The following is a 22,575-nucleotide window of genomic DNA, read 5'->3' as shown; positions in this document are numbered from 1 at the left end:
TCTAATAAAAGGAAAACCCAAATAACCATTTGAGGCTGATGGACGTCTGTGTCCAGGACTTTTCTCTCAGAGTCTCCTGTCAAGCCACCATAAGCGGTTCTGCCTAGAGAAGTGGGCTGATGTTTCCTGGGCCCAGGGTGACCAGGCCACAGCTCCTCTCTGTCATGAGGGTGTCCCCCATCCAGCTTTCTCGAAATCAGGGGTCCCCAAACATTTTACACAGGGGGCCAGTTCACTGTCCCTCAGACCATTAGAGGGCTGGACTATAAAAAAAACTATGAACAAATTCCTATGCACACTGCATATATCTTATTTTAAAGTAAATAAACAAAACGAGAACAAATACAATATTTAAAATAAAGAACAAGTAAATTTAAATCAACAAACTGACCAGTATTTCAATGGGAACTATGGGCCTGCTTTTGGCTAATGAGATGGTCAATGTGCTTCTCTCATTGACCACCACTGAAAGAGGTGCCCCTTCCGGAAGTGTGGTAAGGGCCGGATAAATGGCCTCAGGGGGCCGCATTTGGCCCGCGGGCCGTAGTTTGGGGACCCCTGCTCTAAATCTCTCTCCTGAAGTCCCCTATGACCTTGAAATCTCTACATTCAAGAGCCTTCCCCAGGTCTGAGCTGTTGACCTCTGGGTGGCATCTGGCCCCCATGAGCCCTTGTGCGACCCTCCTCCTGGTCACCGCCCCTGGAGAAGTAACTCAGGGCCGGGCCCCTGTGACACTGTTTACAGAGTACCGCTGTGCGCGGATCCCGAGTGAGACCCCAGCACGGAAACCTCTTCCCGCCCTGGAACAGATCATCTTCCCAGGTTCTTACGGTGGCTTTGACAGGAGCCTCTGAGAGAAAAGTCCTGCACTGGGTTGATGTGAGGAGCAGATGAGACAGATGGTAGACATGACAGGCTCAGAGTAGGATAACAGTTCACTAACAAAAGCCATCATTTCTTCTGCCATCTCTACTCTGCAAGGATCTCACTCTGAGAGTGAGGTTGGGTGCAGTTGGAGCAAACAGGTGCCTGAACAGAAGCAGCGGTCATGATAGGAACAGTAATAACCATTTACCAAGCGATCGCTGGGGCCAAACCCTTCATAGTACACAATCTCCAGCCCTCACAGCCACCGCTTCCGAAGGCAGATACTGAGAGCCCTGCTGCAGCCGGTAGGTAGCCCAGGGAGGATTGGAACCCGTGTCTCCACTGGCTGCAAAGCCTGCTCTGCTCACTCCTCTGTGCTGCCTCAGGGTTGGAGAGCTAAGGAAAGCACGGTGCGGAAAACACCCGGGGATCTGAGCATGCCCACGAGGGACACAGCGGTGGAACAGGGCTTTCCCCAAGAGCAGGCGTGGGCACATCAACAGAAGTATTGCATCTTCAACAAGAGGGAGGAGAGTCCTGCACTGGGGCCACCGTCCAGGCCCCCATATACTTTAGGAAGAAAACAGATGGTGGCTTGCAAACTCAGATGCCCTCAGAGCCCGGACAGATATCCAAACGAAGCGGGCCATGGTACCGCGACGGAATGGGAGAACCGGGCAAAACGCTGCCACGGGGTTCATTTGTTTTACCTTTGCCAAGTGGAAACAAAACCCAGAATTTCTGACTTTTCAAGAGGATGGACATCTGGATTTTGAAGTGAATTTTATGAATTCAAAATAAAACAGTCTGGGGCCAAACATACCGTATCTCCCCATGTATAAGATGTGCCTTCCCTACCTCCTGAAACATCTGGGGTCTAAAAACTGGGTGCGTCTTATACAGTGGTTGTAGATTTTTTTACTTGCATTTCCCTTTTTTTTGTACTTGTTTTTTTGCGCTCATTGTTGAAGACAGTGATTCATCATCAGACACAGACGAGGACAAGCTAATGGATGGGAGTTTTGACAGTGATGAGGAGTTGTATGAATTTTATGATGAATAAAACTTGAGTTAAATAACTTTATGTAATACTTTTTTTTTTTTTTTTTTCAAGTTTCGGGCCCCAAAATTAAGGTGTGTCTTATACACGGAAGTGTCTTATACATGGGGAAACACGGTAACATGTCCACAGGCCCTTCCAGCCAATGAGCTGTTGACCCGTGACTTCTGGAGTGCAGGGCTGGGCAGAGGGGGGGACCGAGACCGAGACTGGCCAGTGCCGGTCCTGTGAGGCACATAAGGAAACACAAGGAGCAGCTGCCTCTCCTTTCTGGCCTCTCAAAGACTATTATGTGGATGATAATAATCTTGTAGGAGTGCAGGGGGCAGGTGTAGGGTTGATAACCCTCTGGGAGAAAGAGTGACTCATTCCACCTTAAAGGAAAAATTTCCTGCCAGCCTAAGGCATCAACAGTCCTGGTAGTGGCTGCCCCGGGCTGTAGAAAGCTCCCTGGCGGTGGAGCTAGAGGCTGGGTGATCTCAGGGTGTTGTTGGAGGATTTGCCCCGCCCTGAAGTTTCAGAACTCCAGAATTCCTCCACCTCTGTGCTTTGGGACACAGTCTCCTTACGGTCTCAACTTCCCTCCTGAGCCCGACCCTCTGACTGTATCTTATGCTGTTTTACAACTTTTCCAGCTTGTTGTCAAGGCTACACCTCTAGGGTTCTCTCCTCGAGTCTCCCGTGCTTCTTCTCGAAGTGGCCGCGCCCTCCCAAGGACAGGTCCCTCTAGGAAAGCTGTGCCACGCTCTGCCCACCGTGGAACTTCCTTCCGTGGCTTCAAGCCGGGCCTGGGCTCGAGCCGACCCTGTCTCCCCGAACTGCATACCTCCTTCTGGCGGGTTAAGTGATTCTCCAGTTCGTGGACTCTCCTCTGTTCTTCCTCTAATGTTTCCTTCACTCTGCTCTTCTCTTGAATAAAGCTTTCCTCCAAAGCCTGAAAGCCAATGAGCGTTGTTTAATAGACACAGTTACCGACCGTGGCAGGAATCTGGACTGTGCGCCAGATACCACACCGGCTAGCGTTGCTCAACTCCCAGCCACCGCACGGGAGGCGGCGGGCAGCTACGAGCCCGGGGCTGGAGCAGGCAGGCCCCGACCAGAGCCCCGGGTCCACCCTCCCCAGCCGCACGGCCTCCCTGTGGGCTCAGACTACCCTGTCTCCCCAAGCTGCATACCTTCTTCTGGAGGGTTAAGCGATTCTCCAGCTCTTGGACTCTCCTCTGTTCTTCCTCTAACGCTTCTTTCGTTCTGTTTTTCTCCTGAGTAATTTTTTCCTCCAAAGCCTGAAAGTCAATGGCTGTTGTTTAATAGGCATGGTTACCATGGCAGGAATCTGGATGCTGTGCCAGGCACTGCACAGGCTGGTACTCCACGAGTCATAGAACCTGGGGCTCTGACTGGCGGGCTCAGGTTAGAGCTGCGGGTGCATCCTTCCTAGGTGTGTGACTTTGGGCGAACGAGAAGCTACAGGAGCCTCGGTTTCCCTCTCTGTACAGTGGGGATAGCAGGAGTGCTTCCTGCACTGGGTTGATGTGAGGAGCAGATGAGACAGACGATAGACATGACAGGCTCGGAATAGGATAACAGTTCACTAACAAAGGCCATCATTTCTTCTGCCATCTCTACTTTGCAGAGGAGGAAATGGGGAAGAGAGATTGCGGAACCTGCCTGGTTTACTAGTCAATCACACAAGCAGGGATTCGAACCCTGGTTCCATTTGACTCTAGAGCCTGTGCTCTAAACCACGGGTTGGCAAACCGTGGCCTATGGGCCAAATTTGGCCCTCTATAAATAAAGTTTTATTGGAACACCTCCATGCTCGTTTGTGGATTGCCTATGATTGCCCTCACAGTACAATAACAGAACTGACAACAGAGCTGAGCAGTCACCACAGAGACGGCGTGGCCTGCAGAAACGACCTGGTTCTTCATGGGAAAATGCCGACTCCAGATCTCCACCAGCAGTGTGTGCAGAAAGCAGGTGAACATTGCTAACAGGTACTAATAAAAAAAAGAATGTCAGCTCAATAAAACTAAAGCTTCTTACCCTTGAAACAGAGTCCTCAAACCAAGTCAGGATTCACGAGCAGCTTAGTTAACGAATTTTGACACATGCAGGTGCAAAGAGGGTGGGGGGCGACAGTGATATACAGAATGAAAAAGGGACATTTAAAATGGGGGTGCCTGGTGCTCAAGGCTGGGACACACTTTCAGGTGAATCCCTCGGGTCAAGGTGATCAACATCAAGTGTCTGAGGAATGATGGCCCTTGATGGCACAAGAGTGAACACGAGCCTGACCAGGCGATGGCGCAGTGGATAGAGCGTCGGACTGGGATGTGGAGGACCCAGGTTCGAGACCCCGAGGTCGCCAGCTTGAGCACGGGCTCATCTGGTTTGAACAAGGCTCACCAGCTTGGACCCAAGGTCGCTGGCTCGAGCAAGGAGTCACTCGGTCTGCTGCAGCCCCCCCCCCCCCCCCCCCCCGTCAAGGCACATATGAGAAAGAAATCAATGAACAACTAAGGAGCTGCAACAAAGAATTGATGTTTCTCATCTCTCTCCCTTCCTGTCTGTCTGTCCCTATCTGTCCCTCTCACTGACTCTCCCTGTCTCTGACACACACACACACACACACACACACACACACACACACACACACACACACAAATAGAGTAAACACGAGCAGTGTCACCGTCTGTCTGGTGGGTACCTGGGGCTGTTTCCCCCTCCACAGGGGGTGCTGAGCACCGAGATTGATTGTGCTTAAAAGGGGTCTAAAGCCACCCTTGAAACCCTGTCTCTGTCAGGATCGATGTTATAAGTGGACAGCGTGGAACACAGTGGGGCTGACATACCGTGCGGCCATCATGGGGAAGGTCAACGCAAAATTAAAAATAAATGAGACATCTGGAAAGGCGAAGTCAATCAGAGAGGAGCGAGGAAGGGGGGGTCAGTGAAGGTGGTGAAGACTGGCTTTCTCCTGGTTTTATTTTCCTCTCTGTTGGACAGACGACACTGGCTCTTTGTGGATCCTATTGCCCTTCAAAATGGGCCCGCCTTGACGTAAGTCTATCGTTAACGTTACCTTGGTGCGGGTCTGATGTGGTTATGGTCAGGTAGTTCTTCCTTTTCACTCTTTTATTTTACAAAAGGCAGAAAAGCAGGGCAAGACAGAAAGAGAAGGGGAGAGAGAGGCGGAGAGAGTTCTTGAGGTGACCGGGCCCGAATTGGAGGATGAAATGAAACAGACAGAGGTTCCTGGAGAGGGCTGGAGAGCAGGGGTATGTGTGACAGAGAACAGACTGAAGCCGGAAGTTCACTGAGCTCCAGGTGAAAGGTGGAGGGAGGGGCAGGCCCAATCCTCCTCCCCGAGAAGGGCTGGGGTTCAGCAGATCTGTGGCTGCCACCCTGAGGGGGGTGGGAGGAGGGGCGAATACAGTGGAACCCCCTGGAGCCCTTAGAAATCCTAGTGCATGAGCCACACCCTCACCCCAGTGGATCAGAACCTGGGGGAGGGGAGGGGGACAGAGCATTAGTATTTTTTAATCCCCTGAATAACAAAAGAGCAGCTAAGGTCATGAGCCACTGATCCAGGATGAATTCAAGGCGGTCCCTGAATATCAAAAAGAGATGAGAATGGGCTCCTTAAATGCTATTTCCTGGCTTTCTCCAGATATTCTAATTCAGCGGTCCAACGATGATGGGGCCCAAGAATCTGCATTTTTAACTGGTGTCCAGACAATTTTGGGAAAACCTAACTCAGCTGCTGAAAATGTGGTCGGCAGACCTGTGCTGTCTGCACTGGCCGGAAGCGGGTCGGAAATGCAAAACCCCAGGGCTCCAACCCAGAGTTTGCACCAGAACTGCATTTTAACAAGATCCCCCACGTGACCCTCGGGCCCCTTTAAGCTCGAGAGGGGCCTCTGGGAACTACCCGCTCGTTAGCTTGGCTTCTAGAAAAGTGAGGAGCAATGCTGGCCATTTGTTTCCCCTGACATGTGTAGAGGGAAAGCAAAAGACTGGAATAAATATGTATAAAGAGAAAGCGAAAGACTGAAATCATGTAAAGTTGGTCTTGCATACACTTAGAAACAGTCTGTCAGTTACAGAGGGCCCTGCACCGACGACTGGCATTTGCAGAACCAGCTGCCGTGTGTAAACAGACGAGGTCCCAGCTCTAGAAAGTTCAGCCACCTTTCCTTTCCAGGCGGACTTTGCTCTGCAGTTTACAACTCACCCTCCAGGTTAATTCTGCCCACATCACCTCCTTGGCTAAACAGCTCAGCTCCACACGCCCCACAAGGAGTTCCTGGGTCCCCCTGCTCCACACACACACAGGCTCTTCGTTTCTCATAGAAGAGGCTGTTTCCTCCGTGTTCCGTAGTAAAGGACACACGCCGGGGTCCTTACCGCCTTCTCGGCCTCTAGCCGCTGGACTCTGGCTCGCAGCTTCTCCTCCTGCTGCAGCCGCTCCTCATCCTGCTTCTCCTTCTCCGCCAGATGCTCCCGCAGCTTTTCCTGCAGCAGAGACTTGTGTGTTTCCTGAGAGCTGCTGACCTTGATCTGCAGAGAGAGGGAAGGATGCTGAAGAGGACGGGGGCAGGGCTGAGGACAGGAGTCATTTCTCTCTCTCTCTATATATATATATCTCTATATATATACACATGTTTTTACAAGTTATTTACCTTTGTGGGGTGGGATAAAGGTTTACACAAAACTTTCCTGAAAACAGGAAATCTATGCTCCGCCTGGGCACTAGCAAGAAAGCCGTGGAGTACAATGGTGAAGAACTCATGCTTTCGCTCTAGATAGAATCTCAGCTCTTGTTTTTTTCTAGAAGCTTCTTCATTTAGAAGAGGAGATTAATAATAGAATCTACCTCTCAGAGTTCTGAGGCTTAAATGAAATAGTGAAGGGAAGCTTCAAGCACACAGGAGGTGTACAGTCAGTGGTAGCTAGAATTCTGAGCTATTATTTGCTGAGTGTAAGGGAAAAAGCAGGGGGCTGGGGTCAGGAGGCCTGGGCTTTTGTCTGGGGTCTTCAACCATCTACCTGCGTGACCCTGAAACAAGTCACCTCGCCTCTGAACTTCAATGTCCATATCTGTAAAATAAGGAGAATGGACTAGATCGGGGGTTGATGAACTGTCTGTAGGCCAGATGTGGTCCACCATTTGTTTTTGTAAATAAAGTTTTATTGGAACAGGCCCATGCCCACCATGCGCGTTCACTTACGTGCTTTCTATGACTGCTTTTGCTCCACAGCAGCAGAGCTGAGTAGGTGTGACGGGGATTGTAGGACCTGCAAAGCCATCTGCAAAGCCCTATTTACCACCTGGCCCTTTACAGAAAAAATTTGTGACCTGTGGACTAGATAGTCTCTGAGGTTGACCACAGTGGTGGTCCCCAACACTTCACCCTTCTGTGTCTTTGGCTATGGAACTCTCAGTGCCCACCTCTGTCCTGCCTCCTTGCCCCCCGACACTGAACTCAGCCATGTGACTTGCTTTAGCCAGTGGGGCATTACAGATATAACACAAACAGGATGATTGCGAAGCACTCCATGCTTGGTGCTGTTTTCTCTCTTCCCTCTGCTGTGACAGCAAGCTCGGGTCAGCCCGCTTTCTGAGCTGCCCCCGCTGAGGCCAGCCTGGGTCAACCAAGCACAGGCCATCCCACAGACGCGTGAGTAAGCCCATCCGAGCTCCACGGACCTACCTAGCGGCAGGCTCCAGGCAGTGAGCAGTGATTGTGGAAACCCACTCCGGTTTCGTGGGTGTTTATTACACAGCATTATTATGGCGATAACTACCAGGGTGATGCAACCCCAAAGGGCCATTTGCCTCTAGAATGTTGACATTATGCAACTTTTGGTAATTCTGCTGCCTGGACTCTGGCCAGCTATACTTCTTCCACTGCATTTAATAAACACTCTTTTCAAGATCTGATGGCATCGAAGCCTTTCTGGGTTTTGATAAAGTGAAACAAGTATCCTGCCCTTGTCCTCCTGGGCCATCCTGCCATCCTGTCTGAATCGCTTCATGAGCAAATGGAGAAGGTGCTTCACATGCTGGAGGGTGTGGACTGACCAGCTAGCTAGCAGAGAAGACAGGATTTTTTTTTTTTTAAGTGAGAGGCAGGGAGGCAGAGAGACAGACTCCCGCATGCGCCCCGACTGGGATCCACCCGCCAAGCCCCCTACAGGAAGATGCTCTGCCCATCTGAGGCTGCTGCACTGTTGCTCAGCAACTGAGCTATTTTAGCATCTGAGGTGAGGCTATGGAGCTGTCCTCAGTGCCTGGGGCCAACTCACTTCAACCATTCGAGCCATGGCTGCAGGAGGACGAGAGAGAGAGAGAGAGAGAGAGAGAGAGAGAGAGAGGGGGAGAGAGAGAGGGGTGAGAGGGGGAGGGGTGGAGAAGCAGACAGTAACTTTTACTGTGTGCCCTGACTGGAAATTGAATCCAGGACTTCTACATGCCAGGCCAATATTCTACCACTGAGCCAATTTGCCAGGGCCAGAAAACAGGATTAAAATGCACAGAGCTCTGTAAATACCGGACAGGCACCAAACTGGATTTTCCAAAAGCTGAAAGATTACCTGAAGTTCCTGGGTCCGGATCATGATTTTTTTATAATGTTCCAGAAGATATTTCAGATACAAAGACAACCCTTTAAAAAGAGAAGCAAGAAGAAGGTAAGTATCTACTCAATTCACCTCCTTTGCTTTCCAGATAATGTCTTCACAGAGTTTACCGATGGGTGGATGAGGGCAACTCTGTCGTCCTGTCAAGAAAACCTGAGTGGCCACCTAAACTTGTGCTTTTAAAATGGTTGATCAGTGTGGCTGGGCTCGAAGCCAAGTTTCTTTTCAGATGTGGCAGATAAAAAACAGGACACCTATCAACTGAGTATCCACTGAGTGCAAAGCCGTGAACCGAACTGCGTGTGGGGGGCTCAGCCTGAGAGACAGGGTCTCCTCTCCCTGGCGGGGAGCACACGGTGCCCCCAGGCCGTGTGCCTGCTGAAGGCTATCGAGCTGTCCTCAGTGCCTGGGGCCAACTCACTCCAACCATTTGAGCCATGGCTGCAGGAGGGCAAGAGGGAAGGAGAGAGAGAGAGGCGAGAGGGGGAGGGGGGGAGAAGTGACTGCTGAAGGCAGGAGGTCTGGAGGGAAGAGTGTGAGGGTCTCAGAAGAGGAGAGATCGCAGAGGGCTACTTGGCCAGGAGCCACCGGGCATGGACAGAATTCAGAGCAGGAAGGGCGAGCATCTCAGAATGTGGGGGTTGAGTGAAGGCCCCAAAGGCAGCCAGGTCCTGGTCCCTGGGGTCCCTGGGGTCCCTGAACGCTGCCTTCTAGGACAGAAGGAACTGGGCGGATGCAGTGAAGTTCAGGATCCTAAGATGAGGGGACTGTCCTGGGTTCTCGGGGTGGCCCCGGTACCACCACACAGGTTCTTAGAAGAAGGAGGAAAAGGGAAGTTTGACTACAGACAGACAGAGGAGCAGGTAGTGGGACAGAGGCAGAGAGACTTGGAGATGTGACACTCCCGGCTGTGAGACACAAAGAATAAAACTCCAGAGACTGAAACAGGCGAGGGAGCAGATTCCTTCCTGGAGCCTCCAGCCCGGGGAAGCTACTTTGGACGTCTGGCCTCCTGGACTATAAGGGAGTAACACTGTATGTGTCGTGTTAAGCCACTGAGTTGGTGGTAGTTTGTTATAACAGCCGTGGGAAAGTCACAGGGGGAACAAAGGCCGGTGGGGTGCGGGGGTGCAGAGCTTGTTCCCGAGAGTGTTGAGACAGCTGGCTGGAGCAGATGGCGGGAGGTGGAGGAGTTCAAGGCAGAGCTGGGCTGGAAGGCTGGCCCCACGTGTGGCAGGCCTAGAACAGGAGCCTAAAACGCGTCAACGTCACTGAGACATCACCGAAATGTGCTGAGCACATCCTACGTGCCCGGACCTCGGGTAGGCAATCAACACATCAGCCCGCTGTACGGTCCGACCATCGCCCACTTCGCAGACGAGGCAGCTGGGCTCAGAGACGCTGTGGCTCCTGAACGTCACTCCGCTGGCCAACGGCCGAGCCTGGACTTGGGCTCGAGTTGGTGTGACTCCACGGTCTGGGTCACTGCTATTTCAGTTGCGGACGGAGCAGGGAATTAGCTTGATAAAGAATGTTTTTCCCCCCAAGAAAAATAGCTGGGGGAAGGTGCTAGTTAGCTGGGTTTCTTAATGGCAGCACTATTGACATGTCGGGCGTGGGGCCGTCCGTGCCCTGGAGGGCAGTTAGCAGCACCCTGGCTTCTTCGCAGCGGGTGCCGGGAGCACCCCCACCCCAGTGTGATAATAAAAAAATGCCCCCAGACACTGCCAGGTGTCTCTCCTAGTGGTAAAATCCCCTCCTCTGAGTTAGAGGCAGGGAACGTGGCTAAGAGCCTAGGGGCGTCCAGGTCTTCAGCGCTGATGTTCCAAACCAGGGCGGGAGAAACAGGTATGGGGAGAAAGAACGAGAGAGGGCAGCCTCCTTTAGGAGCAGAACAGTGGCCCCATTGTCAGACAGACAGGCTGGGGTGACGAGGCGGCTGGGGAGAAGAGAGGAGCGGCTAAGTTCAGTGTCTGACGTGTTGCGTTCGGGGTGCTAGGACTCCAGGGAGAGCTGGTCAGCAGAGAGCCGGGCATGCTCGGTCGGCAAGACCGGCCCACCTCACCCAGAGAGTCTCCACACGAATTAGGAAGGAGTCCCCTTCCTCCTGGTGGATGTGGCCCTGGTGGGGCTCCCTTACATGGCACCGACCCTGCACTCCTGTCCCTGGCCGCCCCGCACAGCATGCAGGGATGTCCACGTGGCCATCACTGCGTGGAAGGGGCCACTGAGGCACCTGGCGTGGGGAGTTTCTTCATGAGAGAGGAGACGAGGGGAGGCCAGAGGCTGCAGTGCGGGAGATTCTCGGGTAGGGCCGGAAGTGGAGAAAGGGGCTGCGGGGAGCAAGCAGAGACCATCAGGGGACAGGCCTGGGGAAGCGGGGGCCGGCCGTGCAGGGGCTCCGGGCTGTTACTCGGCAGGGGCAAAACCAAGAGGCAAAGACAGAGCAGGACGTCGGCCGTGCAGTCGGGGGACCTCTGTCATTGAGGAGACAGGAGAGCGGGTATCAGAAAAGCTGCTAAAGGAGCAGTGGGTTCCACTGAAAAATCGCCATCTTAAAGAGCATGTTTGATGGTAAAGAGAAGGAGTAAGAGGGAGAGAGAGGCCGAAGGTGCCAAAGACGGAGGTCACCCTTCAGGACCTCGTGCACAGTTCTCTGGGAGGATCTGGAGAGAAGAGGGGAGACACAGGGCAGGAGAGCACCACGGGGCAGATGGGGGGACGGGAGGAGAGGTGGGTAGAGAGGGAGGAAGAGGGGGACCTTCATCTCCGCCCAGGCAACCTTCGGGGGATTTCGATGCTACCATCACAGCTATCAAGTATTAAGCACCTGCTGCGTGCCAGGCACCAGGCCAGGAGTTGACACATGACATTTCCTCGTCATTAGACAAGACCCAGCTAGGAAATGCGTTTGTACGTGTAGGTGAGACGAGAGACACTCCGCAGGGTTAGGCTGCAGGTCTCGTGAGCAGAACCCAGACCTAGTGCTGCCATGCTCTTTTAAAACAGACTGGAGGCTCCGGAGTGGAGGTTGGGCTGGCACGTGTGAGGTGCGCGTGGGGAGGGGTGCACTGGGAGGGCACAGAGATGGCCTGAGGGCGTTGGCTGGGGCTGTAAGGACCAGGCGAGTGCTTGGGTTTGCCCTGGCTGCAGTGGGATGGGTCTGGGATTGTGCTCAGCTGTAGCCTGTGACCCAGGAACCCGAGGGGAAGGATCAAATCACGGGCAACTTCCAGATAGGGTTGGCGACAGGAGGGAGTCAAGGATATTGAAGGGGACGTGGGGATGAGTGATTATGTTTCTAGATTCGATGATGAACAGTAATCATGAGATTTCTCTCTTTGGGAGAAGGAACAATTCTTCCCTATATTCTTAGCCACAAAAGTTAGTTATATGTGCCTATTACAAAACCCCAACGTTGCAAAAATCGCACGTGGGAAGTGTTCACTGCTGTGCCTTCTGTGGCTGGCACACAGTAGGCCCACAGCAGAGTGTGGAACGACTGAGTGAAAGGAAAGGCCCGAGCTGCTGGGAGAATGTTCATGTCTTTTTCTCCAGATTTTTTTTTTTTTGGTCAGATACTGACATTTTTAGAAAACAAAAATGGGAGTATAACTATACATATTGTACAACAATGTCCTTTTTTTTTCACTTAAAAAATACTGGATAGCAGAGAAAGAATGATTTTCTGTGTATGCAGGGGAGAATTTTGTTTGTGACAAAGTGTCGCAGAAGTAGACACAAAAACTGAGTTTGCAAAGAAAAATGTCGAGTCCATTCTCTCCCTTATCAAAGGGAGCGGAGGAGCCCGGCGGAGGAGTGGAGAACTGAATCTCAAGGCCCCTCAGTGTTTCTGATCTTCCTGGCGGGGCCACACAGCTAACCCTTCGCCAATCAGGTCTTCAGCAGCCGCTCCAACGTCTGGGCCTCTCATGAGGTCGCCCGACAAGGCAAGGGGCTTCCCTCTCCATTTACAGGGCCTGGCTTCTCCTGGGGAACTTATTTCAGGTTTTACAAACCCAGCTCGTTAGGTAGGTTTTATCTCTCAGGACAACATTCCAAAAGGCAGGTAGAATGGCGGTTAAGAGCCTGGCCTTTGAAATCAGAGGGACCTGGATGGAGTCCCAGCTTTGCCACTTGGCAGCTGGGACACACGGCCCATTGTCAAGTCCAGGAAGGAGGCCTGGAAAGGGCTTCTTTGGGTTCAACCCAACTGAGCGCTCACGGCTAAGAACATCTCACTGGCTGCCAAATGGAGACGGGGCGGGAGTTGCCGGTAAAGCCACCTCCGTCCGTGTGAGCAAGCCGGGCTGTACCGACTGCACACGCCCGTCTGGTGGCCACCACATTTAGGCCACATTAAATCAACAGGGACATATTTGAGGCTGATGATGATGGCAGATCACATTCATTAATGGTTTGTGACCCATGCTCTGCAATGTGTGTTTTCATCACACCCTTCAATCCTCACTAAACGTGATGAGATTTTACCCCCATTTTATAAACAGGTAAACAGAGGCACAGAGAAGTCAAGGAATTTTCTCACACAACTAGTACGTGCACAGTTGAGACTCAGAGCTTGGCTGGTCTCTAAAGCCCAGACTCGGAACTGTTCTGCCGTATGCAGGCGGGATCTCCTTGGGCATGGCTCCTGGTGTGCATTGGGTACCCTTCACCTTCTGCTGTCTCTGCCCAAGTTAATGACAGAACCTGTCCTCCAGAACGGGGCATGTACCTGGTCTCCTTCCAGATCCTCAGAGAGAGTGTGTGTCACAGAAGAGACACAGGCATTAGGATCACAGTGACCTCAGTTTGAGTCCTGACACTATCACGTAGCAGCCGTGTGACCTTGAGCAAGTTTTTTAATGTTATTGAGACTTAATTTCCTTACCTACAAAATAAAGGCAACAACAGTCCCTAGCCCATTGGGTCATGGGTGGATAAAAGGACACAATACCTGTGAAACAATAAGCACAGCTCTAAGTGCCCGGGAGGGGCTAAAGAAACCATGGGCCTGCCCGTCTCTCAGGAACTGTGGACACAGAAGGCTCTTAGGAGTGTGTGCAGATGGTGCTGAAGGATGGGACGCCCTGCTGGCCTCTGTAATGGAAAGTTCCTTGAGTCACCTTATCATGGTAAAATACTCATGAAACATTTCTGGAGTCAGTTTCTTCATTTATAAAACGAGGATAAGAGCACCTGCCTCAGAGAGTTAGTGAGAGGATGGAATGAGATGTCTGAAAAATGCTTAGAAGAGCCATTAGAATATAAGTGTTCAGTAATGAATGATAACCACCATCATCACTATCATCACCATCACCATCTAATCATTATCACCACCATCATGATCACTTCATCATCACCGCCATCACCACCACGACCATTATCCTCCTCCCCATTGTCATTGTCATCATCATCATCACCATCACCATCCTTGCGTAGATAGACGGCTGTGTGCTAGGAATTTGGTACAGTCGTACTTAATATAGAGACTATATAGAGAACTCTAGCTCATCGCTCTCACTCTTATTTTTTTAGTCTTTGGGACCTTGCCATACTATTGCTTATGCCGAGAGATAAATGCCTTTTAGAAGAAGGATGGGCCCCACCCACTGACCTTTCTGTTATCACCCTCCATGCTTCTTCTCTGACTTTTTAAAAAGATTTTATTCATTCATTTTTATAGAGAGAGAGGAGAGAGAGAGAGAAAGAAAGAGAGAGAGTGGAGGGGTAGGAGCAAGAAGCATCAACTCCCCTACATGCCTTGACCAGACAAGCCCAGGGTTTTGAACCGGCGACCTCAGCATTCCAGGTCGACACATTATCCACTGCGCCACCACAGGTCAGGCGCTTTTTCTCTGACTTCTTAGAACACAGTCTGTGTTTTCCCAACTGGTGCTCCATGGAGCAGTATTCCAAGAGATGTTAGTTGGGGGAAGGGGCATTGAGAAAAGAGACATTTCTTTTGGGAGCACCATTCTTCTTCCCATCCTTACACACCCACAGTGCACAGTAGTGCGGGAGGGACCTGCAGAGACCTGTTTCACATTGCTCAGGACTCTGGGCTCTGTGGAGACGCGGGGTCTGAGAAATACTGCCTAAAATAGTCTTTCTGGAATTGCTGGCCCAACAGCTTCACTTTACAACCCACATTTCTTTATGGTAACATATGACTCGACTTACAGACAGAAGCTACAATGACTAGCAGGTCCTGGAGGGGGAGGGGACAGCGCACACAGAGGTTGGCCCCGCTATTCCTAGAGATCATGTTCCATCTCTATTTTAGTTCAAATCCTGAAAACAGCTGAAAGTGCGGTCACTTTTCACCTGATCTCACACAGCCTTGAGACTCTGCTTTGGTTGCAACAACAGAACTGGGATTGGAGGGCCACTGGGCGGTTGGGAAGAAACCAGCCCCCTCTTCTCTACGCTGCGTGTGAGGGGCAGGCACTTATATAAAAGTTAATCTTGTTTTCTCTTCCTTTTTTTTTTTTCCCTGAAGAACTTCACACCACCTTCTGAATTACTTTACTTTAAAGATATCCTGGCTGGGGATGTAGAATCGTGAGAGTTGAAAAATCACTCCTCTATTCTCATTCATTGCTGTAAAAATGCCAAACTCATGCAGCCTCACTGAAGGGTGATTTGGCAAAGAGTTTCAACAACCTTCAACATGTTGGAGTTCTTCAGGATGTGGTCCTGAGCTCTCCCTTCTTATTAAATTATTTCTTACTCAGTGATACCATTCACACATATGATTTTAATCATCCATCCATCATCCATTCATTCATCCATCTATCCATCCATCTATCCATCCATCCATCCATCCATCCACCCAGCCTCCATCCATCCATCCATCCATCCACCCAGCCTCCATCCATCCATCCATCCATCCATCCACCCAGCCTCCATCCATCCATCCACCCATCATCCATCCATCCATCCATCCATCCATCCATCCATCATCCATCCATCCATCTATCCACCCAGCCTCCATTCATTCATCTATCCATCCATCATCCATCCATGCATTCCATAGATATTTATTAAGTACCCACTAAGTGGCACATATTCTCTGGGTTCTGAGTATAATCACTAATACCTATTTCCAGACCAGACATCCAGGGTGACAGCTGTGTCTTTGGTGCCTCATGCTGAAAGTATCACAGGCACCTCACACTCATTTTTGCCCTCAAACTTGGTTCCCACTCTAGATTTTGGTGAAGGAACCACACCTGTCCTATCACACAGCCAGAAACCTGACGGGCTTTCTCTCTGTCACTTTTCTTCCATGCATAGCCAATCCCACACCCAGGCCTGTTGATATACCTCTTACATGCCCCAGGAAGCTTCTCTCTTTCTCCATCCCCACCCATGTTCTAGTGCTAGCCACCGTCAGCTCTGTGATAGCCTCCTAACTGGTGTTCCATGCTGGCCACCTTCCAATGCATTTCCCACTCACGGCCAAGATGACTGATTGTCTCTGAGCGCAAGCCTGTTCCATCAGTTCTTTACCTGAAACCTTTCGTGGGCTTCTCGCTGCTCTTAGCACCAAGCAGAACTGCTTCCCTGGGCCCTGTGAGCCCTTGTGTGACATAGCTGCTGCTGACCTCCCTCACGGGCCCTGCAAGCCCCCGGGGGACACACACAGCCTCTGCTGACCTCCCTCGCGGGCCCGGCCTGCCCCATCTCTAAATTCAGCCCCTGTGCCTTCTGTACTCCCCCGACCCCGACCCTGCGCCCTTTACCCAGACCGCTGCTTTCCCCTCCCCTCCCCTCCCCTCCCCTCCCCTCCCCTCCCCTCCCCTCCCCTCCCCTCCCCTCCTCTCCCTTCCCCTCCCCTCCCCTCCCCTCCCCTCTTTGGCAAATAACTCCTAGGCCTCCTGGAGACACCCTGCTCTCCCTGACCAGGTCAGAGCCCTGCACTTCTCAACTGTAGCAACTGCCACCATTAAAATGTTCCTGTGAGTGACTTTTCAGTCAATGCCCACCCTAACCCAGCAATCACACTCCTGGCTAGTTCCCCAAGGGAGCCGAAAACTTATTTTCCACAAAAAACCTACACGTGGATGTTTGGGCAGCTTTATTCATTACTGCCCGAACGTGGACGCAACCAGGAAGTTGTCCAGAGGGAGAATGAACAAACTGCGGTCCCTCCGGGCAAGGGAGCATAGCTCAGCACCATAAAGAAATGAGCTATCAGGTCGCGAGAAGACGCGGAGAAAACGTAAACGCTCATTCGTAAGTGAGAAGAAGCCAATCTGAAAATGCTACATACACATCGTCCGATTCCAACTCCATGACACTCTGGAAAAGGCAAAACTACGGAGACAATAAAAAGATCAGAGGTGGCCAGGGTCGGGGGTGTGGTGGGGGAGGGGTGAGTCAGTAGGTAGAGAACAGAGGACGTTGAGGGCAAGAAAATAGTCCAAATGCTCGACGGTGGCAGACACCTATCATCAGAAAGCTGTCCAAACCCACAGAACGTACGACAGGGAGAGTGAACCCCGGTGCGAAGTCTGGACTCCGGACGGCAACGAGGCGTCCGTGAAGGTTTGTCAGCTGCAATAAACATACCACCCGGAGCTGATGTGGATAGTGAGAGGGGCCGTGCCCGCGTCGGGGCAGAGGGCGGGCGGGAACTCTCCGTGCGTTCCAAACTCGACAGGAGAAAACCTATCTTACGTTTATATACATATAACAGTAGTTATTGTCGAGAGAGAAGATTGAGGACGATTTTGATTTAATTTTCCCTTTGGCCTCTGTCACGTCTCGCTTTTCACTCAGTGATCACGTCTCAGGTGTTTCTGTTTTTGTTTTTCTTCTCCAGGAAAACCACTTCTCCAGTGGAGAAGCGAGGTCAGCCCGGAGGAGGGGAGACGGGGCCGCACGCCTAGGAAGCCTTCCCCGACAGATGTCCCACCGTGAGGAGGGCCAACGCGACACGTCAGAGGCACGCAGCGACGTGAGAAAGGGGAGGTGCCGGTTATACCTTTGTCGGAGCTGGACAGCTGGATCCCAACGTCCCTGAGGAGGCGCTCGGTGTCCTCCAGCCAGGACTGCGACAGGCGCAGGATGTCCAGCGCCACCTTCTGGAGCCCAGACACAGGTGGGCTCACCTGCAGCTGCTGAAGAAGCTCCACCTCCTTCTTCAGGTCGCTGCTGCCGCAGGACATTCCCATGCACGCCTGGAAGGAGACGAGACCGACATCGTGAGGAGCCCACTGTCACCACGAAGGGTGTCTGACGTGACCTGAGAAGAACGATGTTCCTGACGTTGCCGTGAAGCGGGCAGTGCCACGTGTCAGCTGCGCTGCGATGGCCCCGTCCAGTTTCATTTGCTTTTTCCTTTCCGCAGGGGTGGGTGTGACTTTAGTTTTATTTTAGATATTACTTATTGATTTTTTTTTTGGGGGGGGGGAGAGAGAGAGAGAGAGAGAGAGAGAGAGAGAGAGAGAGAGAGAGAGAGAAAGAGGGGAGAGAAGCAGGAAACATCTACCCATAGTAGTTGCTTCCTATATGTGCTTTGACCAGGCAAGCCCAGGGATTCGAACCGGTGATCTCAGCATTCCAGGTGAATGCTTTATCCACTGCGCCACCACAGGTCAGGCATGGGGGGAAACTGATGCTGCTGACACTCTCACGTGGACTTTTGGTGGCCAAAGAGACCCCACGTAGGTCCATTCAACTTCAAAGCCAAATTTCCAAGGACAACTGGCTGAAATGAGAACTGAATTTGGCTATTTTTATTTGTCAGAAGTCCTGCTGACATCAACATACAGGCTGGTCAGAAAGTGCAGTTTCCTGATTTGAAAGAGCTGACGAGCCAATGTTTGCACAGACTCCCCAAATAGTAGCTGCTGATTTCTAGGGAAACAGGAGCAGCTGCCCGCTCTGATCAGTAGTACCGTGGGGGGGGGGGGCTGTGCGGGCCCAGACAGACCCCCCCCCCACCTCCACCCACACTCTCCTCAGTCAAAGGAATCAGGGCTAAGAACAGCCTGTCCTGTCCAGGCTGGGTCAAAAAGAAAATGGTTTCTCTGGAAATACCCGGGGCCGTTTCATCCCCCCGGGGGGCAGTGACCTCCTCCTGCCCCGGCAGTACTCGGAGCATCTGTGCCATCCCTTCCTTTGGCCACACCAAGCTCCCCTGGAGGCATTTTTTTGAGGTCCTTTGCCTTCTGTTCCCAAACAAGCCTCTCCAGCGAGAGACAAGGTGGGCAAAGCAGCAGAGCGTCTCTGCCCAGCCTGCGGCCCGAGGGCCGGACAGGTTCCCAAGCGCAGATTTAGACCAAGGGGGCATTTGTGAAAAGCAGAGAAGGGGCCACCTGGCAGCTGCCCAGAGACAGCCTCAGCTTCTCGATGTTCTCGGTGATCTCCTCCTGTTTCGAGTGGCTGAGCTGCTTCTCCTTCTGCAGGCTCCACTTTTTCTGCTGGAGGTTGATGTTGTCCTCGGTGACCTGGGTAATCTTCTCTAATAACTGGTGATACGAAGGAAAGAAATAATAATAATAATAATAATAAAGGATTTAAAATACAGGGAGGCTGCGGGAGGAGGGGACTGGGGGGCACTGTCCCGTCTCTGTAGACGAGGAAGCAGGTCCTGACAGGTTTCCGCGATGGCTCCGTCTAGGAGGGGACACATCCCGTTTCCCGGGGTCGGAGGTGGTTTTTAAGATCCCAAGGCCTGTGCTGTTGCTGTTCATGTGTTCCAGATTTTTCTGCTTTGTAGTAGTGATTCATGACACAGCCTGATGCTGCGGGCTCCTAGAGCGGTCAGGTTGTCCTGTGGCTAACCAGAGGCATGTGTGCTTTACCCACGCATGGCCACAGAGGGCGGGGAAGAGTGATTTGGGAAGCTAACAAGGCCGTCACGACAGCCACAAGTCCGTCCTCACGGCCACCCTTCCTCTCCAGAGGGAACGGGCCAGGACGCGCCATCTGTAGTGGGGCAGCCCTTTGGTCACAGAGCTAACGAAGGTTACGCGTGCTTGCCTGGCAATCGGAAGTATGCTGAGTGATTTAATCTGATCTTCACAGAAACATTGCAAGGCAGTTTAACTGGCTTTTACTTTGGAAGCCAGGAAATCTCATAAAATTCAAGTAAATCTTTATGGCCTGACCAGGCAATGGCGCAGTGGGCAGAGCATTGGCCTGGGACACTGAGGACCCAGGTTCAAAACCTCGAGGTCACCGGCTTGAGCAAGGGCTCATCCAGCTTGAACGCAGGCTCACAAGCTTGAGTGCAGAATCACTGGCTTGGACATGGGATCATAGACACGGCCCTATGGTGGCTGGTTTGAAGCCCAAGGCTGCTGATTTAAGCCCAAGGTCGCTGGCTTGAGCCAGGGGTCACTGGCTTGGCTGCAGCCGAGTTGGTCAAGGCACATGTGAAAAAGCAATCAGTGAACAACTAAGGTGCCACAACTACAAGCTGATGCTTCTCATTTATCTCTCTCCCTTCCTGTCTGTCTGTCCCTATCTATCTTTCTTTCTCTCTTGCTATAAAAAAACCACCAAAACAAAACAAAAAAAACCCCCAAATCTTTATGGTGTGGCAACAGTGTGAAAAATGTGTGCCACCAACAAAATGTAGGGACATATGCTCCCAGAGTCTGCAGTCCCAGCTCCCCGGAGAAGAGAGAGGAGAGCCGGACGAACCTGTTGGTCGCTGACGGGCCTGTCCGAGAACAGCCTCGCCCGCCCATAGGCGGCCTTGACGACTTGACTCCTGAACTGCTCCAGCTGCAGCACAAAGCGAGACAAGCAGGTGAGTGAGGCCGTGGGGGCTGCAGGGGCCAGGCTGGGGCTGGCACTTCCCTCACCAGGGGCCAGGAGAAGCCAGTCAGGAGGATCTGTGCACGCTTCCTGGTCATGACAGGTTATTAAAATCTCCCCTTCTGCCGGGAAGGGGCAGCGCCCACAGAAGGGAAGGGAACATCAGGTTTTAATTACTTTTGAGGCCTGCCTGCCTAACCCGGCGGATGCGTGTGGTCAGCGCACACACGTCTCAGGCCCTGCGAAGAGCCACTCGCTGCCAATGACCCAGTGGGAAGCCCGGGGCCCCGAGCTCTCTGCTGTAATTGCTAAGCTGGCACCAGACTGTGAAATAAATATTGAGGCTGTCAGCCCAAGTAAACTGTGTAATCAGCAAGGGTGCCTGGGGACAGGACTCACCCCCTTCTGCCATTTTGTGCCTTGCACCATACGTGTCCTGAAGACTCTGTTGCATTCCTCTTTGTATCCCCAGGGACTGAGACACTCCATAAATATTCGCTGGACGCTTGTGAATGGAAATGTCTATCAAGGCTCCTCTGTCTCAGCCCAACCCGCTCGTGAGTGCCCCCTTGGTGCTGGTGTGTTCAGATTGCGGCTGGCGAAATGATTAAATTAAAGCACGGCTGCAGGGGTCCCCAAACTTTTTACACAGGGGGCCAGTTCACTGTCCCTCAAACCGTTGGGGGGCCGCCACATACAGTGCTCCTCTCACTGACCACCAGTGAAAGAGGTGCCCCTTCCGGAAGTGCGGCAGGGGGCCAGATAAATGGTCTCAAGGGGCCACATACGGCCCGCGGGCCGTAGTTTGGGGACACCTAGTTAGAGCATTACAAGTTCGAGGTGTTCCAGGTTCCATGAGAAAGGAGGCAAAGAAGTCCAAGGTTACCTGGAAATTTACCAGCATGGTCCTGAAGGGACCAGAAAGGCCACTGAATCAACTTAAAAGTCAAGGGGTTCTAAGACACAGGAGTGGACTGCACACTGTGGGATTCTGGGAAACCAAGTAGTGGAGTGATGGATCTCCTGGGGGCGTCGCTGCGGCTGGCCTGCCACCAGCCGACAGGGCTGGCTCGATGCACTCCATGCCGTTCTCTGCTGTCACAGCCCAGGGGAGGGCCCTAACTCGCCCAAGGAAGGAGTTATGTAGAGAGGGCCTATGAGTGATGGTCCCCCTCACCACCAGAGGCACCCTATGGGACTGCTCAGGGGCGGAGGGACAGGTTCTCTCGGAAGATGGGCTCGGTCCTGGAGTCTGGGGGGGGGGTGGTGAATCTTAGATAGAGAGCAGAGACTAGGGGTCGGGGTGGGAAAGTCTGGGGACTGAGCTGGGGCTCATCCCCTCTCTCTCTTGTGTCTAGACCTGGAGGAATCACATTGTCTCTGAGGGTTCTCTCCAAGATAACTTCTTCCTCGAGTCAGAACCAGCACCGTGGCAGTTGGGCAAGTGGCCCAGGTTATGCCCTCAGATCAGGTGTGTGCTGGGGAGTGCCGAGTGCAGGGGGGTGGGGGGGGTAGCGCAGGTGCACAGAGCGAAGCCCAGATGGGCAGGCCCTCCGCTCTTGCTATGGGATGGGCACCCTGCAGGACGAATGACCTGGGGTGATGGCGGTGGACGTTTGTTGAAGGAGTTTTAAAATCTGCCCAAGAGTCAGCATCATTGTTTAACTTGTGGGTACCTCTGAAAAAGCCTGGTCACACTGCTGGGTCAGGCTTGGACACTACCAAAGGCAGGGGCTTTGGGGGGCTGGGTTGGGTGGGATGGAAGGACCCTTAGGATTACAGTTTTTAAACTGTTTTGGTGGTTCGCAGACCCTTCTGTGAATCCATGGAGCAGCATGCTGGACCCTCCCTCCCAGAAGAAAAAAAAAAGCACAAGCACATGTAGATGCTAAATAGTCTGAGATGCTCTGGAGCCATGGTTGCCAGACCAGCCGCCTTGAGGAGGAGCCCAAGGTGGGCTGCCCTTGGTAGGCCATATTCTGGAGGGTCAGTGCCCCCATCCTGGCTTCCCATTGGCTCTCCCTGGGCCTTTGGTGAAGTCTCATTTGCATGTTCTGGCCCTCCCATCAGTGCCACGTGTAAGGGAGGGGCCGGCGGGCCGTCCTAGGCCTGAGCACCAGAGGAATGGCACCCCCAGCCCTGCCGGGCCAGGCTTGCTCGCCGCCCTGCCCAGAGACTTCTCTGTCTCGCATGAGCTCTGCCATTCTGGGGTTTTACTCTCTGA

At 52.5% G+C, this 22,575-nt stretch overlaps 1 protein-coding gene across 15 annotated transcripts in view; it reads right to left on the bottom strand.

The window, feature by feature from the left end:
* The window catches only part of FHAD1 (forkhead associated phosphopeptide binding domain 1), a 126,776-nt gene that overhangs the window by 43,757 nt on the left and 60,444 nt on the right, over window positions 1-22,575 (bottom strand). For 12 of the 15 annotated variants that reach the window (XM_066375129.1, XM_066375130.1, XM_066375131.1 and 9 more), the window contains 7 exons: window positions 20,235-20,318; window positions 18,902-19,054; window positions 17,566-17,761; window positions 8,529-8,599; window positions 6,339-6,491; window positions 3,104-3,211; window positions 2,755-2,862 (listed from right to left, as the gene is read on the bottom strand). In XM_066375129.1, the coding sequence (XP_066231226.1) occupies window positions 2,755-2,862; window positions 3,104-3,211; window positions 6,339-6,491; window positions 8,529-8,599; window positions 17,566-17,761; window positions 18,902-19,054; window positions 20,235-20,318 (873 nt within the window). The remainder of the gene's footprint in view (window positions 1-2,754; window positions 2,863-3,103; window positions 3,212-6,338; window positions 6,492-8,528; window positions 8,600-17,565; window positions 17,762-18,901; window positions 19,055-20,234; window positions 20,319-22,575) is intronic. The other 3 variants (XM_066375138.1, XM_066375142.1, XM_066375144.1) reach the window with 1 other exon arrangement.

The sequence above is a fragment of the Saccopteryx leptura genome, chromosome 3 (genome assembly GCF_036850995.1).
Source record: "Saccopteryx leptura isolate mSacLep1 chromosome 3, mSacLep1_pri_phased_curated, whole genome shotgun sequence".
Classification (NCBI taxonomy): Eukaryota; Metazoa; Chordata; class Mammalia; order Chiroptera; family Emballonuridae; genus Saccopteryx; species Saccopteryx leptura.
This window is presented reverse-complemented; position numbering and strand designations above follow the sequence as displayed.